The sequence below is a fragment of the Anser brachyrhynchus genome, assembly GCF_964034855.1.
Source record: "Anser brachyrhynchus genome assembly, chromosome: 5".
In the NCBI taxonomy this organism is placed as follows: domain Eukaryota; kingdom Metazoa; phylum Chordata; class Aves; order Anseriformes; family Anatidae; genus Anser; species Anser brachyrhynchus.
In genome coordinates this window covers 12,239,220-12,259,713 of record NC_137699.1, presented here as the reverse complement: position 1 = coordinate 12,259,713, position 20,494 = coordinate 12,239,220, and the positions used below count along the sequence as shown (strand labels likewise).

Here is a 20,494-nt window from a genome sequence, read left to right as displayed (position 1 = left end):
TCAAAGAAATCCTCTAGGACCCAATTTGTGGTTCTCGTATAGTTTTTTGTAATGTAAGTTTTTGTTCTGAGACAATACTGGAGAGACAAGTCCTCTTCTGAAACCACACAGGAAGATCTTGCAGAGCAATGAATGATCTACGACTTTGGAGCTCGGACAGTTCTGCTCACATGCCTGTATTTCAGTTCATGGAAGAAGCACCGTTTCTCTGGAAAACGGGGATATTGGGCTCTGAGGCAGCAAGTTCTCTCGAGTTTCAGAACAACAGAGTGAATTCATCTTGGGTTTTAGCCATGATAGCATATGCACAAGAACAATAATAAAAAAAAATGGGTAAAAGAAATCTAAAACCTGGTCTTTATTTACAACAGCTAAGGCAAACTGAAATGGCCACCCTCATGAAGACACGGCTGTTCCAGTGGCCTTTCATCAGAAGTCATCCGCTTCTGAAATCAAAGCAGTCTGTCACTTCACCCATCGTTCTTCCACACAGAAATTGCTGGGAGCTGCCACATTTAACAGAGCAGCAGCTTAAGAACCAAAGTCCTTGATGCCTCCATTCCTACTCTTCTTCCCTGCACATTCTTCCTCAAGCTTGGAAAATAACCACCTAAACTAGTCCCAGTAGTACTTGGTTGGCATTTTGGCACAGCTGAACAAAGGACACCACCATCCGTTTCCAGATCTGGACCGGGATGAGCCAAGGGCATGGCAATGTCTAAGTGATTCCAGGACAAGGCCAAAGGCAATATCTTGCCAATACGGGCTCGTTGGGGAGGAGGAGGACTGCGAAACCAGAGGGGGAATGCTTTAGTCCTGCAGAGGTCACAGGAGGACAAGAAAACCAAATAAGCAAAGGCTTTGAGCGCTGAAAACCAGAACGCCCGGGCACTGGGGACAGAGCGAGACAAGATGGAGGATGCAGCCGGGCAGCCTGGTGCTGGTTGCAGCCGGTTCCAGCCGGCTTCCCGACGGTCCCAGGCGGTGCTGCCGCCATGGCGGCTGTTAACGGCCAGGCCAGAGCAGGGCGCGGGCTGAGGCGAGCTGAGGGAAGGTGGCGGGCTCCCGGCACCCTGTGGAGGAACCCGCGCCAAGGCTCGCGTCCATGGCTGCTGGAGAGCCCCGGCTGGAGCCGGGACAGTGCAAGGAGGAGCTGAGGAGCGGAATTGTCAGTATTCTGCAGCCTTGGCGGTGGCATTGAGGCACAGCCATGACAAGAGATGATGCAGAGCAGCAGCGGCATTGTTTCTGGCCTCAGCCTGGGGAGACGCCAACCCTGTGCCCTCCAGTTGAGGCTGTGGAGCTGGGCGCTGTCCTTGGGTGATACCGTCAAAGTCGCTCAAAGAAAGCCTCCAAGACTCAATTTGGAGTCTTAGAAAGCAGAGCTGGGCTCTGTCCTTGGGTGATACCATCAAAGTCGCTCAAAGAAACTCTCTAAGACTCAATTTGGAGTTTTAGAAAGCAGGCATTCTTTAACTGTGGCACAGGACGCACAGGGGATTGCTCCACCTAGTGTGCCTGCCAAATTGTTCATGCTATGGGGGTTATATACAATTAAAAGCATTCATTAGATTTCCAATTAATAACATATTCATACTATTTCCTGTAACTCATTAAAATCTTTAAAGTTCTTTGATGCATCCGCATTTGTTTCCACTCGTGGTCTTTCCGGGAGTCTCTGGTGGTCGGCAGTAGACTTCCTCACTGTGTTGCTTGGTTGAACCCAGTCCTTGCGCATGCTCAGGCCATCTCCTTCTTTCTGATCTTATTCTTTCAACTTAGGCCTGCACACTGAGCGTAGTCGGTTACACATCCAAGCACACGTGCGTAGCAGGACTTCCTCACCTAATCTTCCTCTGACACATCCCGCAGGCCTGGGTCATCTTGCCCTCACTTGGAGATAGATACAAGTCTCTATTTTCTTACAGATGAAGCTGGCTAAGTAATACAAAGTTTCTAAACTCCCTGCTCTCCAACCAAACATCGTAGGCTCTGGGCACCCTGCACGCTGCTTTTCCTTGTCCACAGGGGGAGATAGGAGCAGGCTTGCCGCCACAGGCGTTGCAGCTCCTAAGGATGAAGGGTGCTAAATCCTTTCTCCTGCTCTAGAAAGTCCTTCCAGCCCAGTGCTGAAAGGCCCCTCGGGCACCCTAGAACTTATGCCTTGATCCTCAAATCTGGCCCTGCAGGTCTGAAACCTGCCTCCCCCTGCGGGAGGAGCCCGACTTCACCTTTCTTAGCCTTGGAAGGCAAATTCGATGAGGATGAGCTTGTCTGCTGCTGCTGCGGCTGCTCACAGTCACAGGGCACAGAGAGTTGCTGCGGGCAGGCAGAGCTCGCGACAGACTCTGACTCTGCGGGTGTCAGATGCCAGCTTTTATAGGGGAGGGCACGACATCACCATAGAAATGCATTAGGCCACATACAGGCTTTGGGAGCCTGGGGGATGGCATCTGGGCTGTTACCTCCTCGGCTTGGTCTGGAGCTGTGCTCTCCGAACTATTTGGATCGTGCACTCCAACTGGTAAAAACCTGTAGCGCACTGTCATAGTTTTGGCTGAGCTTGGGTTAATTGTCTCTGTAGAGCGTCATATGATGCTTTTTTTTTGGGATTTTAATGAAAATAGTGGTGAGACCACACCGATGTTTTTAGTTGTTTCAGAGCGGTGCTTATCTCGAGCCAAGGACTTGTCTGCTTCTTATGCTGCTCTGTCAGTGAGGATGTTGGGGCTGCCCATGTATTTAGGAGGAGGCACAGCTAGGACGGCGGACCTGGACTGACCAAAGAGACATCCCATGTCAAATGGCATGCTCAGCAAGAAAAGGTGGAGTGAAGAAGCGGAAACCAGGCATGTTAGGAGTGATGCCATTTCCTTCCAAGGGAACTGTTACGTGTGTAAGGAAGTAAGCTTCTAGAGTCTTTGAAAAGATGAGTGATGGAGTGATGACCCTGTGTAAGTGTGTATCCCTTGGCATAGACAGCTAATCTGGATTTACATTGTAAACTACTTAATGTCATTTGGAGATTTGTCTAAAAGTGTTTGTTTTTCTTGTTTTCCTACTGATGACAATATTGTCAACAATTGGGTCAGTAGAATCCATTTTAATTAATATTTTCGGGCTCAGCACTGAGCAATCAAAAGATAAAAGTCTGAGCACAAATCCAGGTAGTTCTGACTGAGGCTTGGTATTCCCTGCACTATTGCTGTGTGGGAACATCCATTTGAACCCATGCAATCGTTGCACTGAATTTATTTATCTTCCCCAAGGATATTTTCCCTTGTTAGGGGAAGGTCGTGGAAGCTGGCTTGGCTGTACTAGTGCCAAAGATCCCTGAGATCTGCAACCCAGCACTGTGGCACTGCAAGCTGCTTTGCACTGTGTGATTTTGGGTAAATACTGCTCTACCCCACGGGAGGAGAGGGCAGCTAGGGGAGCTGGATGTAATCACTGCAGAATCTGAGCCAGTGCTCATACAGACGTGTGTGGGAACTGAAATGCTAGACTTGCGTGTGATGTAAGACTGCTTTGCACACAGAGGCTGTCCTACTCTACTTTTGACTTTGCACTTTTACCTGAAGTAGATTTATGACTTTATCTCATTACATAAGAAGATTGTGGGTGGAAGAATACGCTCTTCTTTTGTGGTCTGCCAAACCTTCCTGAAGGTTCTCATCATCCCCTTCTCACTTGCTAGGGACCAGCAGAGTTTGCACGTCCCAAGTGAGATGTATTGCCAGAGTGGTTCCCACTTCAACCCAATTATGCGTTGTAATAAACTTAATTTGCTGCTTTTTAATTTTATTTTTTGTTTCTACATGCACACAACTTTTACTCTTTTGCAACTCATTTTGCATGCTACTTTCTAGCATACTGCAGCCTACTCCCTATCCACAGCTCACAGGCTGTGAAACGCTTGTCTTGATACCAGGCAGGGCAGTAACTAGAGAACATGGGTTGTGGGGTTAAGGCTGCATGTAGAAAGTAACTCAACCACCTCCCTTCCTGAGATCTCACAGCTTAACCTTCCTATGGGACATAACCAAAGTCCTACAACCACCTCGTTAGTATTTTAGGTTAAAAGGCTCAACAAACTGCTTTCTCAGAGCAAGAAATAGCAGAACTGGGCTTGGCCTGCCACCAGAGCATTGTGCATTTGCTTGTTGTTCTAGAAGTCGTGTTGTGCAGTGCAAACCAGCACCTTGGAGGACGAGCAGCCACCTGCACCGAAAGGTAGCAGCAGGCAAGCAGCCCTTGGCACGTGGAAAGTTACAAGCGGAAATTAGAGCAGCTTATTTCACCCCCACACGCAGCATTTTTTACCATCATTTCAGCTGGGGAAGATTACAATCTTTTCATATTCTCCCCCAACCTCTGCCAACCCCCTTGAGGGACACAGCCCCTGCTGTACTGCCCTCTCTTCCTGAGCGCTGCATGCTTCACCTCCGCTTTCATACCCAGCCAGCTTCCCATGAGGCTCCATTTTCTCCAAATGCTCCCACTCCTGGCCTTTTACAAAGACAATTGTGACCTCTTGTTTGTTTGTACACCAGCTGTTGTTCTTGTACTCACCAAGTAGCAGGCTGCCTTAGACAGGGCTGCTCTCCTTGGCATAGCCCTACCTGTCCTCTCACAAAAAGGGAACAAGAAAGGCATAAGCCGTAAAGAACACACAACTAGGTTTATTTTAATTCAAAGGACGAAGGACAATTAGACGGTTAATGTAGGGAAGGGAATGCCAGAGTAAATCGTAAGTGTAAATGGGCAGAGGCAAACGGTAAGGCTTTGGCAGGGACACCAAGCTCTCATGCACTAAGTGATTTTGAATAGTGCTAGCTCATTGAAATCAGCTTTGCAGCACCTCTGAACCCAAACTGGACTGGGTATGGCACCTGGCTCAGAATCACACCTGTAAACAGACATGAAGGAAATGCTTTGAAGCATCAGTGATCCTGAACAGGTGTTGAAAAGCCCTGGTTCATGTGTCACATACTACTGAGCCCTAGTAAGAAACATGGGAGGCCCTCTCCTCTTCACCCTCCCCCCAGTTATTCTAAGCAAAGCTGAACCACAACAGCTTATCTCAGAGGAGGTGGCTGCTTTTTCTACGTACTTGAAATGTGCAAGTAGTCCCACTCTGCTTACCTTCAAGGATTAGTCTTAAGCAAAAATCTCAGGTATTTTTGTTGAAATTGGTGGCATATGAATCAAAATGGATCAAGAGTAATCCTATGAGTGTTTGCACTGGGGTCTTGTTGAGGTCAGAATCTGTCTGGTCATTGCAAAGATAATGATGGCAAAAGTCAGTTATGGATTTTTACCTGTTGTTGCTAAGCAACATAATTGGAAATTACTTTTCTCCTTGCCAAGAATGTCTCTTCTCAACCTTTTTTTGGCTTTTTGAAGTGCCAGTATTCCTTGATCACTAACCACAATGAGTGTTAGATACGTTTAAGAGAACATTAACACCCACCCCTTTGGGGTCTTGTCAGTAACTATCAACAAACTGGTAGGTACTGGGAAAGATTCCAGTATCTCAAGAGTACTTACATTGCTTAGGCCCTAGCAGTTTTAGGCTGTCATCGCCTGTCCCTCAGTTCTGTGGTGGAGAGCACCACATACCCTTCCTGCATTACACCTTCTGTGCAAGCCTCTGATGATGTGACCTACCTGCTTTTTGTCAGCAGCTGCTCAGAGAAGACTGTTCAATGTGGGCCATTGCTTCCCGAATATGTTAAGTGAGCATCCTGAAGCCAGATGGACTGGCACACCAGTCTGGTTGTTATAGCCAGAATAATTTCTTGGTACCCACGGGCAAGAGTTCTTGGAGGTCCTGGGTTTGTACAGACCTGCAGAGCTCTGCTGTCTTCCCATTCCTGCTCTTCTCGAGTGCTCTGAGCCAGACCAGTGTGCTGGAAAAAGCACCACAGCTGGATTACTGCTGGTTCCCAACTTACAGGTACCTGTGACAATGCAGACCTTCTGCACATGTGGTGTCTGAAAAGCCTCAGGTGCAAAAGTGTTTTGCTTATTGAGCCAAAACCAAGAACACACCCCTTAGTGTTCTCATCAAGAAACACTTTGCTCTTAAATGTTCCTTCTTGGAATAGTTTTAGACTTGAGACCTCAACTAACTTTAAAGGACCGTGGGTTTATAATGCAGTAGCAATCCCGGTTTTCATCACATGGGTCAAGGTATTTTCTGGAACTCCAGGGAAACAGTACCCGTCTATGAGAACAGACAATATACATCAGATTCTGGTTTTTGTTTTTTTTTCCACCTTTCTTTTTCCCTTCAATGGAATAAAGTGTTGTAAATCACTGACGGCCAGGTTTACTCACTTGTTACATTTATAGAACATACAGCAGAACACAAGAACCAATGGAGAGAAGAAGGGAAAAAAAAATCTGCATGCAACCAGAATTTGTCTTTGACAACACAGAAATAACTGGGTTTTCATGGTTAAAACTGTCTTCACTCAAGAGTAACTTCTAAAATCTGCATGTGCAATATTTACTGAAATTTAGACCACAAGCAGGACACTCACAAGGGAGGCCCAGCTCAGGGTCAGCTGTAAGCCTAGAGTCAGACTGTACCAGAAAACACAGGCACTTAGAGCTCAGGGAAGGCAGCCTGGGCAATCAGGAACTGTAACCAAGAAAAATACCTGAAATCCAGAGCCAAAATAGCTTTCTTGAAATCTTGAGGTTGTTTCTCTTGAATTTCTGCTTGTGTTTTTTGTTTGTTTATAGCACTCTGGTTGTATACTGTGGCTGAAGTTCCTGCTCCATCTGGTAGTAGCTATTGTGAATATTTTTAAGTTATACAGCGACATAAGTGAATTACAGGGATGTAGGTCAGTTCAAGGTGTACTCAAGTCCTGTATTCCTTAGAAAACGTTTCTGGGAACATATCATCATGCAAAATGTCTCTCTTCCAGTTTCTGGGAACAAAAGAACAGCAAACTAGTTGGCAAGTTCTGCAGGCTTACCAAAGCATGAGTATTTTCTACCACATGAGGAATGTCTTCATAGACAAAACACTTCTGTCTTAAGGAAACAGTGTAAAATGCGATCCGTGAGGGCAGGTTCCAAAATACTGTACTGCTTTATTTAATAAAAAGCTACGATGAGTCCAGAGGAAAATCCAGAGATGATTTAACTCACTTTTATCAAAATGTCAAGCATTCAGATAGCATTCAACATCAATGTTTTTGCCATTTCAGCTAGCGTTCTCATCTAAGATAATAGTACAAAACTACAGAGCATCTACCAAGTACAATCATCTCACAGATGTAACACACCGATCAATAGCATAACATCTGCAATTGATGTGTTTCAGTATAAAAACCCACATCATTTCAAAAGACATTTGCTTGAAAAAAGTTAAGTACATGCACGAGGAAAGGTGCAATTCTCCTTAGATGCTGTATAGTCGCCATACATTTTTTTCTAATTGCCAAGAAGTATGTACACTGTGTTCCTCAGTCTGCTGAGTGAAACCGCAGCCACGAACACTCACCTATGTTTAAAACAAGTCAAGCTCCAAGAAAAAGATGATTCTGAGGTAAGAACCATATAGGTCACCTTCTTTACAGAAGACAGACTTTCACAACAACCTGCAGAAATTAATGTAACTGTTTCCTTGAAGTTTTCCTTGAAGTTTTTTCAGCAAGTGCTGCTCTACTAAGACCTCTATTCTCCCTGTACAGGAGCTTGTTACAGAGAAAACACAAATGTCTGTGCCATTTGTGAATTAGGTGTAGAAAGCCTAAACCAGAAAGTGATCTTGGAGCTGAAGTTCTGAACTGATATTTTGTTGTTGAGAGGAAATTGTTTTAGTAAGTCCTGTTGACCCCGTTACTGAACATGAAGTGTAAAACAATAGCCTAAAAATAAAACCAGCTTTGATGCTGAGTAAATGAAATAACCAAAGGGAGAAAGGAGCAAGACAAGGATTAAAGCAAAAAGTCATCTTTTCAATCCAGTCTCTGCCACAAACATGGCAATTAAATTAGACAAACGAAATTATATCAGAACCTTTGTACAATTTACCTAAAGGAAGCCTAGAACTATAAAGCCTGCTTATTCTACTCTGGGTATTCCTAGAGACGTGATTAACACTAGGGTCACATCTATGTCCAACAACTGAAAAAAGGTCAATAAAGTCCTCAGGGTGTTTCCATCCCAGCTGTGGTAACATCACCATCAATATCGCTTATGCACATAAGTGTACTTCGTGTTGGCATAAAGCATGCTACTGAAAACCAAAACACCCAAATTATTTTGCAATTTGCAGGCAACGAAGACCAAACCTGCTAGTAGCTTTATTCTTGAGAACATCAGTAGTGCGTATTTGGACTTTTCTCAAGATGCATGCAGAGGTCATCCTGACATACAACCTTTGTTCACTATGCGCAGCATAGTGGTTGTATACTGTGGCATGCTCACCAGAAAACAGGAGGCTCACGTTGCTTTAGATGATGTTTCTCATGACTTACAGGTCTAAATCTTTGCCAACTTAAAGCTAAGGAAAAAAAGAAATGCATCTTTCAGAAGCAAGATCTCCCAAAAGCCTGCAACTTTGCTCAACAGTGAGAAAATAAGCCCCAAAAATGGAAAATGCAAGAGACCCAGGAAGAGCTGACATTTATTCAAATGCTAATACCTAAAGATTTTGGGATACTGAACATTACCTCTCACCTAGAGAGACAGAAACGTATGCCCTTTGCTCCACAGGAGACAGCCACTGCTCACCTCAGTACTTTTTCAGGCTATATGGCAGACCGAGAACCGATTTGGGACCTGTAAAGGGTGGGGAATTCCACACAGCCGAGCTCGTGCGCTTGAAGTAGCGTGGTTTGCTTTTGTAAAAGATGTCCTCCAACTTGGGGCTTACGATTCTCCCAAAGAGCGCATCGACGTTGGGAGGGTTGTAGTACTGCCGGATTACTGCTTGGCTAAGCTGATTCCCTGGAGAAACAAAAGTTATCATTCTTTATTTATTTATTTTTAACTGAAATATGCTGTGCAGGCTGTTTGTATGCAGCGCATCCTGGCTCCCTTCATCTCTAATCACACAAATATTGCAACAGGAGAAACTCTTGTAGTTATATGACATTTTAAAGCTCCCTATTAATGCTTAAAGCTTCGGCATAGATCCCTTCCTTGGTGGGTGAGTATTGCACGTACTGAATTCTGCCCAGGAACTAGAATATGTTTGTGAGAAGCAAGGTTTCTCCGCTTCTCTTCCTACAGGTAAAATTAGTTTCAACACAAACTTTTAGCTCCCCTTGGGTAGGTGGAATATGAAACGATAATGGAAGCAAGTACTTCAGGACCAGGACAACACCCTGCTGCAACCTGGCCTACAACGTCTGGCAATATTTTTATTATTTATTTTTTTTAAGCCAATTGGTGTCGAGCACACTTCGAGGCCTAGTTCACAATTCTTCCATTCCCAATGGCAAAATGACACTTGCAGCAGTTAAGGTGGTTTTAAAAAGTTTTGAAAAATGTTTTTCCCCAGTGTTGTCCCATGAAGCTCCCAGCTGGTAAAAGAGCCCTCGACTCCACACTCCAGCCACGTCACTTTTAACTGTACAAGGACTTAACTGTACAAGGTGCATGTAGGAGAAATCGCGCAAAATCTTACACCACGTCTTATTATGCATCGGAACAAAGCTGCAGGAGGGATAGGCTGGGGGCACGGAGGACATTTTAACCTGCTACACATACCACTGGCCCAGGCAGGGATGGGCTTGCGAGGTTGGCTTTCATCATCAGTAGAGTCATCACTGTTCAGATCCATTCCATAATTATTGGGATTTATCTTAGGGGGCTTTGGGTCTTTCTGGAACTGTGGAGTCATCTGGTATGAATTGCAGACAGGTGAATTCTAGAAGATGAACATATTACCACGTGTTAGATGCAGCAGCGCTGTTATACTTCCAAGTTGTACCATGACACTTACAGATTAGAATACCTCAGTATTCCACCCCTTGCTGTATCACAGTTGCAAAACTTAACATTTGGTGCTTCTCAAGCTTTGGTCAAAGAACTTGACCCAAGTTCTACAGTTTTGACCCAAATACAACTTTGCACTGTCTTCTCCTGTCTGATTAGGCCACTTAATCAGCTATGTATGACACAGACAAACCAGCGGTACACATATCTAATGTAGATTCAGCACTTCCATTCATTATAAGCACGTCTTAAATAGATCTGTTACATCCTCAAAGCTGGTGCTGAGTAATGCCCTTTAAATATTTTGCAACCAAACTCCTAGGGTTGTTTAATAATTTTAAACTGAATATTACCTTGCACAGAAAATGCACATAGAACAAACTGCACTGTAATTTTGATGGGAACACTAAGACCGAGTCAAATGCAAGTCATGAGGGGAAAAAAAACACAAGAAAAAACCCTTAAAACTACAAACTTCACCAACCATGAAGTATAAGTCAGTCCTTGACTAGAGGGACAAGTGTCTCTGAAGAGCTGAGAACAGTTTTGCTTTTTTCATGGCTTTGTACACATTAAAGTTAACTCACAGTTTGCTGTTTTTGCATTTAAAGATTGAAATACATAGCTTTACAGGGAGATAAAGATCCATATATTTGCCTTTGATATTCAAGGAGTACATTCACCTCCAGCATCATCTCACATTCCATCAGCTGTGCAGCACAACTGCAATCCTGTTTATTCCACAGACTCTGCTGCCACCCCGTGGCTGTTTCCAACTTTGAGTTTCAGTATCACTATTTCAGTGTACCTGCTGCCGGCAAGGTTCGCTCACTATTTAAACAGGTGGAGCTCAGAGGGGGCAAGGCAACTTTAACCACTGCCTTATCCTAACACCTAGAAAACGCTGACAAATACTTGCTGCTTCCTTTCCCTTCTTTTCACTCCCCAGAAGTCGTTTAAGTACTCCAGGCCACCAAGAGCCAACCTCAGATACCCAAGGAAAAAAAATTACAGAATCCCTTCTTTACTGAAAGGGAATAAAAAAGCAAACGGTAATACTGCCCACAGTTATTACAGCATGCCAGTGCTGGAATCAAAGTTCTCCGATGTAATCTCTTGAAGAAATTTCACCAGAGGGAGCAGAGTTACCTCTTTTTTTTCTGGGTGCTGTGTTTGGGCTACATCTTTAGCCTTTTGTTCCTCTGGTAGTTTCTTCTGTTCTTGCTCCTGCCTCTTCATCTCTGCTAGCAACCGCTCCTCCTGCTGGCAAGCCGATGTCACAAGTGAATTAAGTTTACCTTATGAACTAAACTATGCTGTTAATCCAGGGATTCACATTTTTTATACACAAAAGAAATCTAAACATCTAATTACAAGTCTTTGTTACTAGTGGTGCTTTCGTTAAGGAGAACTCTGAACTGTCTGAACTCAGTGCAGGCACTAAACAATTACGATGCAATGCTTTGAGCTTTCCTCACAAAGTGGCACAAACTGACCTTCCTATTTAAGAACATGATAACGTGATGACCTCCTGCTTTGAAAAACTTGCTACTGGCTTCTTCAGGACACAAACATCAGGTATCAGCTGACCTCTGAGATGGACAAGTCTGTGCTACTGATCTCAGCCTCTCTTCAGACTAATAAACATACAAATACAGGAAGTATTTGTAAAGCCCAAGTCATCCTATTCTACAGCAACCATCCAGAACAAGCCAAAAGAACCTGCCCCTAGGCATGCTTACTCGTTCCTTCTGGATGTAAATAAACCAAGAGACTGCTAAGTCAAATGGTACACATCTAAAGTCGATAAATCCCACCCAGTCTTAGCAGCAGGACAAGCTGTACACGGGTCTGCCACCAGCTGCCTGTCATCTTCATAGCGCTAACTGACAGGGTGAGGCGGCTTCCAGGGCACGCGGGGATCCCCAGCAACAGATTCAGTTCCCTGAAAGTAGTCGGGCACCTGCTGTCAGTGTGCTAACCACAGCTCTGTCAAGTAAAGACCTAGTGGACGAGATCCCCTGGAACACTGTCCTTAGGGACAAAGGAGCTGAACAGAGCTGGCAACTTTAAGGGTGTTTTCCTTAAAGCACAAGAACTCTCCATCCCCCTGTATAAGAAAGCGGGCAGGGAGGGCAGAAAACCGGGATGGCTGAGCAAGTACCTGCAGGTCAAACTGAGGCAGAAGAAGGAGATGCACAAGCAGCGGAAGCAGGGACATGTGGCCCGGGGAAGAGTCACAAGAAAGATTTCTGTAGGTACACTGGCCAGAAGACAAAGGCCAAGAAGAGTGCCCCCCCCCCCCCGATAAATGAGAAGGGAGAACTGGTAACAGACATGGAGAAGGCTGAGGGACTCAACTTCTTTGCCTCAGCCTTCACTGCCAGTCAGGCTTCCCACATCTCTCATTTCCCTAAACCCATAGATGAGGGCTGGGGGAGCAAAGTCCCTCCCACTGTAAGCAAAGAGCAGGTTGGAGACCACCTGATGAAAATGAACAGGTACAAGCCTGTGGGGCCCAATGCCATGCGTCCTAGGGTCATGAAAGAATTGGCTAATGCAGTTGCCAAGCCTCTCTCCATCATATTCGAGAAGTCCTGGCAGTCAGGTGAAGTCCCTGGTGCCTGGAAAATGGGAAACATCACTCCCATTTTTAAAAAGGGTAGAAAGGAGGACCTGGTGAACTACAAACCAGTGAGCCTCACCCCTGTGCCTGAGGAGATCATGGAACAGATGCTCCTGGAGGCAATGGTAAGGCACATGCAAGACAAGGAGGTGATCCGAGACAGCCAGCACGGCTTCACCAAGGGCAAATCGTGCCTGACCGATCTGGTGGCCTTCTACAATGGAGTGACTGCACCAGTGGATAGGGACAGACCACCTGACGTCATCTACCTGGACTCCTGCAAGGCCTTTGACACAATCCCACGTGACTTCCTGGTCTCCGGATTGGAGAGAGATGGATTTGAAGGGCAGACTGTTCAGTGGATAAGGAATTGACTGGATGGCTGCACCCAGAGTGGTGGTCAATTGCTCCATGTCCAGGTGGAGGCCGACGACAAGTGGTGTCCCTCAGGGGCCTGTTTTGGGACCATTGCTGTTTGATCTTTATCAGTGACACAGACAATGGGATTGAGTGCACCCTCAGCAAGTTTGCAGACACCAAGCTGAGTGGTGCAGTCAGCACACCAGAAGGAACGGATGCCATCCAAAGGGACCTGGATGAGCCTGAGAAGAGGGCCCCTGTGAGCCTAACGAGGTTCAACAAGTCCAAGTGCAAGGTGCTGCACCTGGGTCGGGGCAATCCCAGACATGAGCACAGGCTGGGAGAAGAACTCACTGAGAGCAGCCCTGCGGAGAAGGACCTGGGGGTTTTGGTGGATAAAAAGCTCGGCAGGACCCAGCAGTGCGTGCCTGCAGCCCAGGTGGCCACCTGCATCCTGGGCTGCATCACCAGAGGGGTGGCAGCAGGGCAGGGGGGGGATTGTGCCCCTCTGCTCTGCCCTCCTGAGGCCCCACCTGGAGCCCTGCGTCCTGGTCTGGGGCCCCAGCTCAAGAAGGATGTGGAGCTGTTAGAGTGAGCCTAGAGGAGCCACAAAGATGCTCCGAGGGCTGGAGCACCTCTCCTATGGAGAAAGGCTGAGAAAGATGGGAATGTTCAGCCTGAAGAAGAGGAGGCTCCAGGGAGACCTCATTGCAGCTTTTCAATACTTAAAGGGGGCTTATACAAATGGAGAGCAACATTTTGCTCAGTCAGATAATGACAGGACAAGGGGGAATGGTTTTAAACTAAAAAGGGAGATTTAGATTAGAGGTTAGGAGGAAATTGTTCAGAGTGTGGTGAGGCACTGGCACAGGTTGCCCAGAGAAGCTGTGGATGCCCCATCCCTGTCTGGTTAAACTATGCCAGAATGACCAGTGCAGAAAATAACCTTATAAAGTCTACAGTCTGTACTTGTGTTTCTGCCAAAAGTGGTATAAATATAAAATTGGGATGTCGCTTCTGAAAAATCTGGAATTATTTTTTGATATAAGAGAAGTACAGATACACCCAGGCACGAAAAGAGAAAAGCCGAAGCCTTCAATTCAACAGGTGCATTATCTGTCTTTTCTTCTTGCTCTGCTGCCATCTAAAGACAGCGAGCACAGCTGCTGTCCATTCCAAAACGAATAGAGGACACACTCGACAGAAGTGCTTTAGCTGGCTCTAGTTCAGAAGTGCAATAGCTTACTCATCAGGGTTCTTAACAGCTTCAGAGCTCAGCTGCTTCAAACAAGGGGCCACTGAAGTCAGAGGCATGTCTACTTACTTTCTTCTTCTCCATCTCCCTCTGGAGCTGTTCTTTAGCAGCCAGTACTTCCTTCTGGAGGCGAGCTGCCTTCTCTTGCTGTTCACGTTGCCTAAGAACCAAAGCAACGGACCGTTACACTCAAAATTGTACAGGGGTACCCTGCCATCTACAGAGCCTGCTGCAAACCCCAGCTTTTCAAGGCGCTCCCCATCATACTTCCTACACTGAGCTCAGAACTACTTCTTGGCAGCTCAGTACCCCCAACAGTCCAGAAATACCCAGCACAAAATAGCTCTTCAGTGCTCGGACCTTTCACTAGTGCCCTCTGTTCCTGCTTCTTTTCAAAGTCCCAGCACAGAATTTAATTCATAAGTGGATGTTATCTTACTTTTCTGCTTGGATCCTCTCCTGTTCCTTCCTCTTCTCCAGCTCTCTCTCAGCAGCCAGCTGTTTCTCTCTCTCCTGTTCTGCCTGCCTCTGCTCAGCAATCTTCCTGGCACGTTCCTGCTCCTCTTCCTTCTTCTTCTGCATTAGCTCTTTGTGCCGACGTTCCTCCTCCTCCTGGTAAGCAGAAGGGAACTATTAACACCCCACTGTACAGGAACAGGCTCCAGAACAAAGAATCAGGATCACCTTATCTCACCAGTAGCCACCACCATGCTCTTGATCTTTGAAAGACAGGGTTAACTGAGAAATTTAACACTCGCTGATTCATAACTTAAGGCCTTCAGTAAGAATCTGTACGGAACTGTGGAAGAAATGCAGGTCACAAACACCACTAACAGCTCACAGAATATTGCAAGAGGAAGCACAACACTGCAGACAGCTTTGAGGACAAAGAGTTTCTCTGCTACCCTAATTTTTACTCATTTGGGTCGTTAGTACTCCTGGCTGGATTCCTTGCTCACAAAGACCGCGGCCATTCTAACTGCACGCAGGACAATAGGATGGGCTCCAGCACAAACCTGCAGAAGTGCTTTTTGTTTTCTGGCCTCTTCATCCTGCCTGCGCCGGGCCTCTGCTTCTTCCATTTTCTTGGCAGCTGCTTTCTTTTTGATCTTCTCTTCTGCCAGCCTTTCTTCCCGCACCTAAAACACACACAGCTAGCTGAATACTTAAGTTTCAGAAGGGACAGTGCTCTGTGAATGTGAATTACTGTGGCAGTAAGTCTTAAAGATGCAGAGCTCCCACCCTCTTATGAGGTAAAGACTTTTTTTTTTGCCACCAGGAGTCAATGGGACCTGTGCTTTATTTTAAAAAGGGAACATTTAGGGAAAATTACACTCTTTTGCATCTTCACAGGAATAGATATTACTATTCTGGTACTTATACATCTAATATCACAAGTCACAAGAATGTATTGTAAGAAGCACAGAGTAAATAAAGCAGATGGAAATACTGAAAGCAAAACAAATGATTGCTGCAGTCATATATGCAAATTGTCTGAAAATCTCAGACACAAGATATGCTCTGGAGGAAGTATGCTTATTTTCACATCTTCATCCATTAGTCAGCTGAGAGAACGACTTTTTAAGTAGATAAAGCCAGACTAATGGTTTTATCTACTTGAAGTTGTTTCCCTACATGACTAGTAAAGCCCTAGTAAAGCCCACTTAAATTCATAACTCTAGAAAATAAAGGTTTTCACCTGCCATTTGCTGTAACCAAGAGAAAGCTCAGAATCATTAAGCGCTATGTTTCTGGAAGTGTCTGCATTCAAACGTTCTCCAGTTCATTCTCTGAATTTCAGCAGCCTCAATTCCTCTTTCTGGAAGGCACACCAACATAGCATCATAGTGTAAGTAGGACGGTCCTTACCTTCTCAGTCTTCTCATCAAGTAGAGCTAGCTTCTGCTCAATGCGCCTTTTCCTCTCTTCCTCCATTTGCTCTGCCCGTTCCCGAGCTTGCAGCACTTTACGGAGGCGCTCTTCACGCTTCCTGTAGGACACAGCCCAATGTTATCGGTGTAGGCTAGCTGGATGAGTTCCTTCCGTAAACTTTATAACTCAAATATAAGGCAACAGAGACAGTCCTTGGGCAGCACAATATTCAATGTACCGGTGCCCTGGTTTCAGCTAGGATAGAGTTAATTTTCCTCCTAGTAGCTGGTAGGGTGCTATGTTTTGGATTTAGGATGAGAAGAGTGTTGATGACACACTGATGTTTTAATTGCTGCAGAGCAGTGCTTACACCAAGCCAAGGACTTTTCAGCTTCTCGCTCTGTCCTGCCAGCGAGCAGGCTGGGGGTGCAGCAGGAGCTGGGAGGGGACAGACCCAGGGCAGCTGACCCAAACTGGCCAAAGGGGTATTCCATACCATCTGACGTCATGCTAAACAATATATAGGGGTGGCTGGCCGGGGTGGTGGGGGCAGCTGCTCGGGGATAGGCTGGGAATCGGTCAGCGGGTGGTGAGCAATTGCATTGTGCATCACTTGTTTGTACACATTATTAGTAGTAGCACTATTATCATCGTTATGTGGTGCTTAGCTGCCGGCCGGGTTAAAGCACAACAACCGGGTAAGCTGTTTAAACATTGCACTATCTTTAAGCTCCATCTGAAACAGAGGACTTGAGGCAGAAAGCTGAAAAAGCAGTCAACTACAAAAGTTAACTTTTTAGTAGCATCTTAAACACTACGCAAACAAATACTGTCTTTACAGCGCAAGCAGACAAGAATTTTTGCTGCACATCTGGAATTTGCAAGACTAATAGCCTAGATACAGGCCCCTGCAGGACCAGAGGGAACAGTCCAGACAAGGTAGAAAGCTTATACTCACAGCTTTGCCTCCTCTAGTCGCCGTTTCCTTTCTTCCTCCACTTTTTGTTTTCTCAGCTGTTCAGCCTCTTGCTTTTTCCTCAGAATCTCTAGCTTCTGTCTCTCCTTTTCCTGAGATGGATTGAAACATGATTATACTCAGCTGACAGGGCTTCCTTCTACCTCAGCCTGCTCAGATTAATTAAGGACCCAGAGATAACACCAAGGAACTGCAGCTGCAGCCACAACCAAGGGATGGTAAGAAGCCTGAAACAGAGCTCAGGTAGCCTACGATGTGGTCATGGATGTCTGGGAACCGACGTGATGGACAACAAGGCAGTGGTATTAATCCTCGAAAGCAAGAGAAGAAGCTGAGTTGTTAGAACAGAAGCATCAGCTCCTAAAGTTCAGGCAGCTTCCACAGATTGCGGACAGAAAACACCGTGATTTATGTTGGTAAAAAGAACCAAAAAAGCAGTGCTAATGCTTGGCAATAACACTAACATCCTGCAGAGAGCGAAGAGGACAGATGGTGCTCTAGGAAACACATTGCTTACTTCAGTTCAGAGCTCTCACTGTCGTCTTTGCTTCCCACAAAGATTTATCTCGTGGTAAACCACCACCATTTAGACGGAGTGCTTGCAGCTTGTTTCAAGCACACAGTTGGCCCTATATATCATCCACACAGAAATGCAGGGCATTTTTCCCATTTCCCCAAACAATCCAGCTAACTCAGCCGAAGCCTGCTGTCAATTAGAAGAGCAAGATCCAACCATCACTACAGTCATGGCAAACACATTAAGATAAACTAATTTAATGCCAGACTGCACACTGCAAATGCCTCGTTATGACAACTCTAGTCTCAGTGCAAGCAAAGCCATTGATAAGCAGGGGGAAATACTCAACAGACTAATTACCTTATGCTAAGCTTCATGTAAATGATTGCTAATTAATATCCAAACTAACTTAGAGCTATCAATTACATCTTTCTGCTCTGGTTTTTCTTAGTTATGTCAGCCCCCAAATGGAAAAAGTCCTAAGGGGGAAGTGACCCACAGTGGAACGAAACCTAAGATACAACTTCGGATGCAATCACAGCATAGGACCCACAAAGCAGAAGAGAATTCTCTTATCACATCAGCTCCTTTGCCAATACAGACACTAACGTCAGCAAGCAGGAACACCGCTGAGATTAGAGGTTGAATACTCCACTACCTCTTAATGATAGGCTTCTCTTAGCTGCTGGAGTACAGCAAGACTCTGAGCAGTGCAACCACAACAGCTTTAAGCGATACAAGGAAATTCAGATATTAGATTCCCAAGATACAAGCTAGACGCAGGAAAAAGTTTCAGCAGTGCACCCTCCTCTCCCTTCCCAGCTTCCCTGAAAGTGAAAACAAGCCCTAGATCTACCTTATTTTGCAGGCAAGTTATTAGCTATGAAAAGTACGAGCAATCTATGCTCGGCACGCTAGTTTCTAGTGCATCCCTAGGTACATCAGTGAAGCTACACCCCTGTCCCAGCATTACACTGTCAGAGCTGTATTCTGGAACAAAAACTACAGCGCACTGATTGAAACCTGCTTTTCACAAGCACTGACTTCTCTTCCAAGTCAAATAGCAAATCTAAATGCAGAGCTGGTACAGGAAAGGGGTACCCACCTGGTGCAGGCATATTCCTACTGTAAGTCCAGCCCATGCAATTAAATGGACATTACTTATGACAAAATTGTTCTGTGCAATCAGAACACAGAGAAAAACAACTCCACTTGCAAATATAGAACCGCATACACCCCAAAAACCACTCTGCTTGGGTTCTTGAGATGCTGTAAACTTCAGTGTAGTAACACCTAGGTAGAGGCATCTGCCTGCAGACACAAAGGCATGCCATCCATCTTCACTAAGAGCTGGCTGCAACAATTACATTCCCTTGATAATGGTGCCTATTAGATTTGGGTACTCAAATGCCTGTCTCACTGACACAGCGGTCTCCTATTAGACAAGCTCATGTTTCTTTCTGTAAGAACCTCCAAAAGTCTGATAAACCTCAGAATCCTAGAACATCCTGAGTTGGAAGGGACCTACCAGGATCATCGAGTCCAACTCCCGGGTCCCCAAAGGACCACCCAAAAATAAAAATAAATAAATAAATAAATAAATCAGACTATCTGAGAGCGCTGTCCAAAAGCTTCTTGAACTCCAAGAGCTCCGTACCATGACCACTGCCCTGGGGAGCCTGTCCCAGTGCCCAACCACCTTCTGGGTGAAGAATCTTTTCCTGATATCCAGCCTGAATTGCCCCTGTCGCAGCTCCATGCTGTTTCGCAGAGCTCAGTGCGACAACCCCTTCTCTTGACCAGCAAGCAATGCCCTTCTTGATGCACCCCAGGATACAGTTAGCCCTTTTGGCTGCCAGGGCACACTGCTGGCTCACGTTCAGTTTGCTGTCAACCAAAGTCCTAGATCCCTTTCTGCAGGGCTGCTGTGCAGCATCTCATCCCCCAGTCTGTACAGATAGCCAGGGTTGCCCCTTCCCAGGTGCAGAACCAGGCACTTGTTCTTGTTAAACTTCATATCGTTGGGGGATTGCCCAGCTCTCCAATTTGTCCAGATCCAGATCATTTGTCCAGAGGTAAGGTCTCTCCACCCTCAACAGGGTCAACAGCTCCACCCAATTTGGTATTGTCCGTGAACTTGCTCAAAAAACTTTAAAGCCCTTCATCCAAATCATTTATGAAAACATTGAAGAGGACTGGTCCCTAAAATGGAGCTCTGGGGAACTCCACTAGCGACAGGTTGCCAGCCTGATGTAACCCCATTTACAAGAACCCTCTGGGCCTGACCCATCAGCCAATTGTTCACCCATCTTATGTTCACCCATCTTATTATGCTTTTATCTAATTGCATTCTGGTCCTTTTGTCCAGAAGGATACTGTGAGAGACAGTATAAAAAGCCTTACTGAAATCCAGAAAGACTGCATCAGCTGGCTTCCTTTGGTCAACCTAGATGGGTGATCTTGTCATAAAAGGAAATTAAGTTTGTTAAACACGATCTTCCCCTTGTGAAGCTATGTTGGCTGTGTGGTCCTTCAGGTGCTTTTCAATAACTCCCAGAATAATCTTCTCCATAATTTTACCAGGAACTGAAGTGAGACTGACAGAACATCGGGAGTGTAGATTTAAGAGGCATTTGCTAAGTTCTCACTCATTAAGAAAGTCCTAGAAAGGAGACTTTTGACATGCAGACTTGAGCTATACACACCCAAACTGCAGTATTCAAAATCCTCTTCGTTTTCATTTCCCAGTTATTTCCAGTTTTCCTTCCCCTGTTAGTTGCTAATACCACAGGGGAATGCTACAGAAATAAAGCTTAGAGTCTGAATCAGAAATCTTTAGGAAGTTGACTAGTAACAAGTTTACTTAATTTATGTAAATGTAAACAGAGAGCATGAAGTTGCTCCTTAGTTTAATATGGGTGG

At 45.5% G+C, this 20,494-nt stretch overlaps 1 protein-coding gene across 5 annotated transcripts in view; it reads right to left on the bottom strand.

The window, feature by feature from the left end:
• Positions 1-655: 655 nt before the first annotated feature.
• Positions 656-20,494, bottom strand: part of INCENP (inner centromere protein) — a 28,349-nt gene continuing 8,510 nt past the window's right edge. The window contains exons 10-20 of one of the 5 annotated variants that reach the window (XR_013951405.1): positions 17,038-17,147; positions 16,077-16,197; positions 15,224-15,346; positions 14,647-14,819; positions 14,277-14,367; positions 11,116-11,229; positions 9,739-9,898; positions 8,758-8,973; positions 6,669-6,944; positions 5,671-5,912; positions 656-5,268 (exon numbers count right to left, since the gene is read on the bottom strand). Coding sequence is in view for 2 of the 5 variants with exons in the window: in XM_080592532.1 (XP_080448658.1) it covers positions 8,759-8,973; positions 9,739-9,898; positions 11,116-11,229; positions 14,277-14,367; positions 14,647-14,819; positions 15,224-15,346; positions 16,077-16,197; positions 17,038-17,147 (1,107 nt within the window). In the remaining 3 variants the exon portion in view is untranslated. Of the gene's footprint in view, positions 5,913-6,668; positions 6,945-7,089; positions 8,974-9,738; positions 9,899-11,115; positions 11,230-14,276; positions 14,368-14,646; positions 14,820-15,223; positions 15,347-16,076; positions 16,198-17,037; positions 17,148-20,494 lie in introns of those variants that run through there. The other 4 variants (XR_013951406.1, XR_013951404.1, XM_080592532.1 and 1 more) reach the window with 4 other exon arrangements.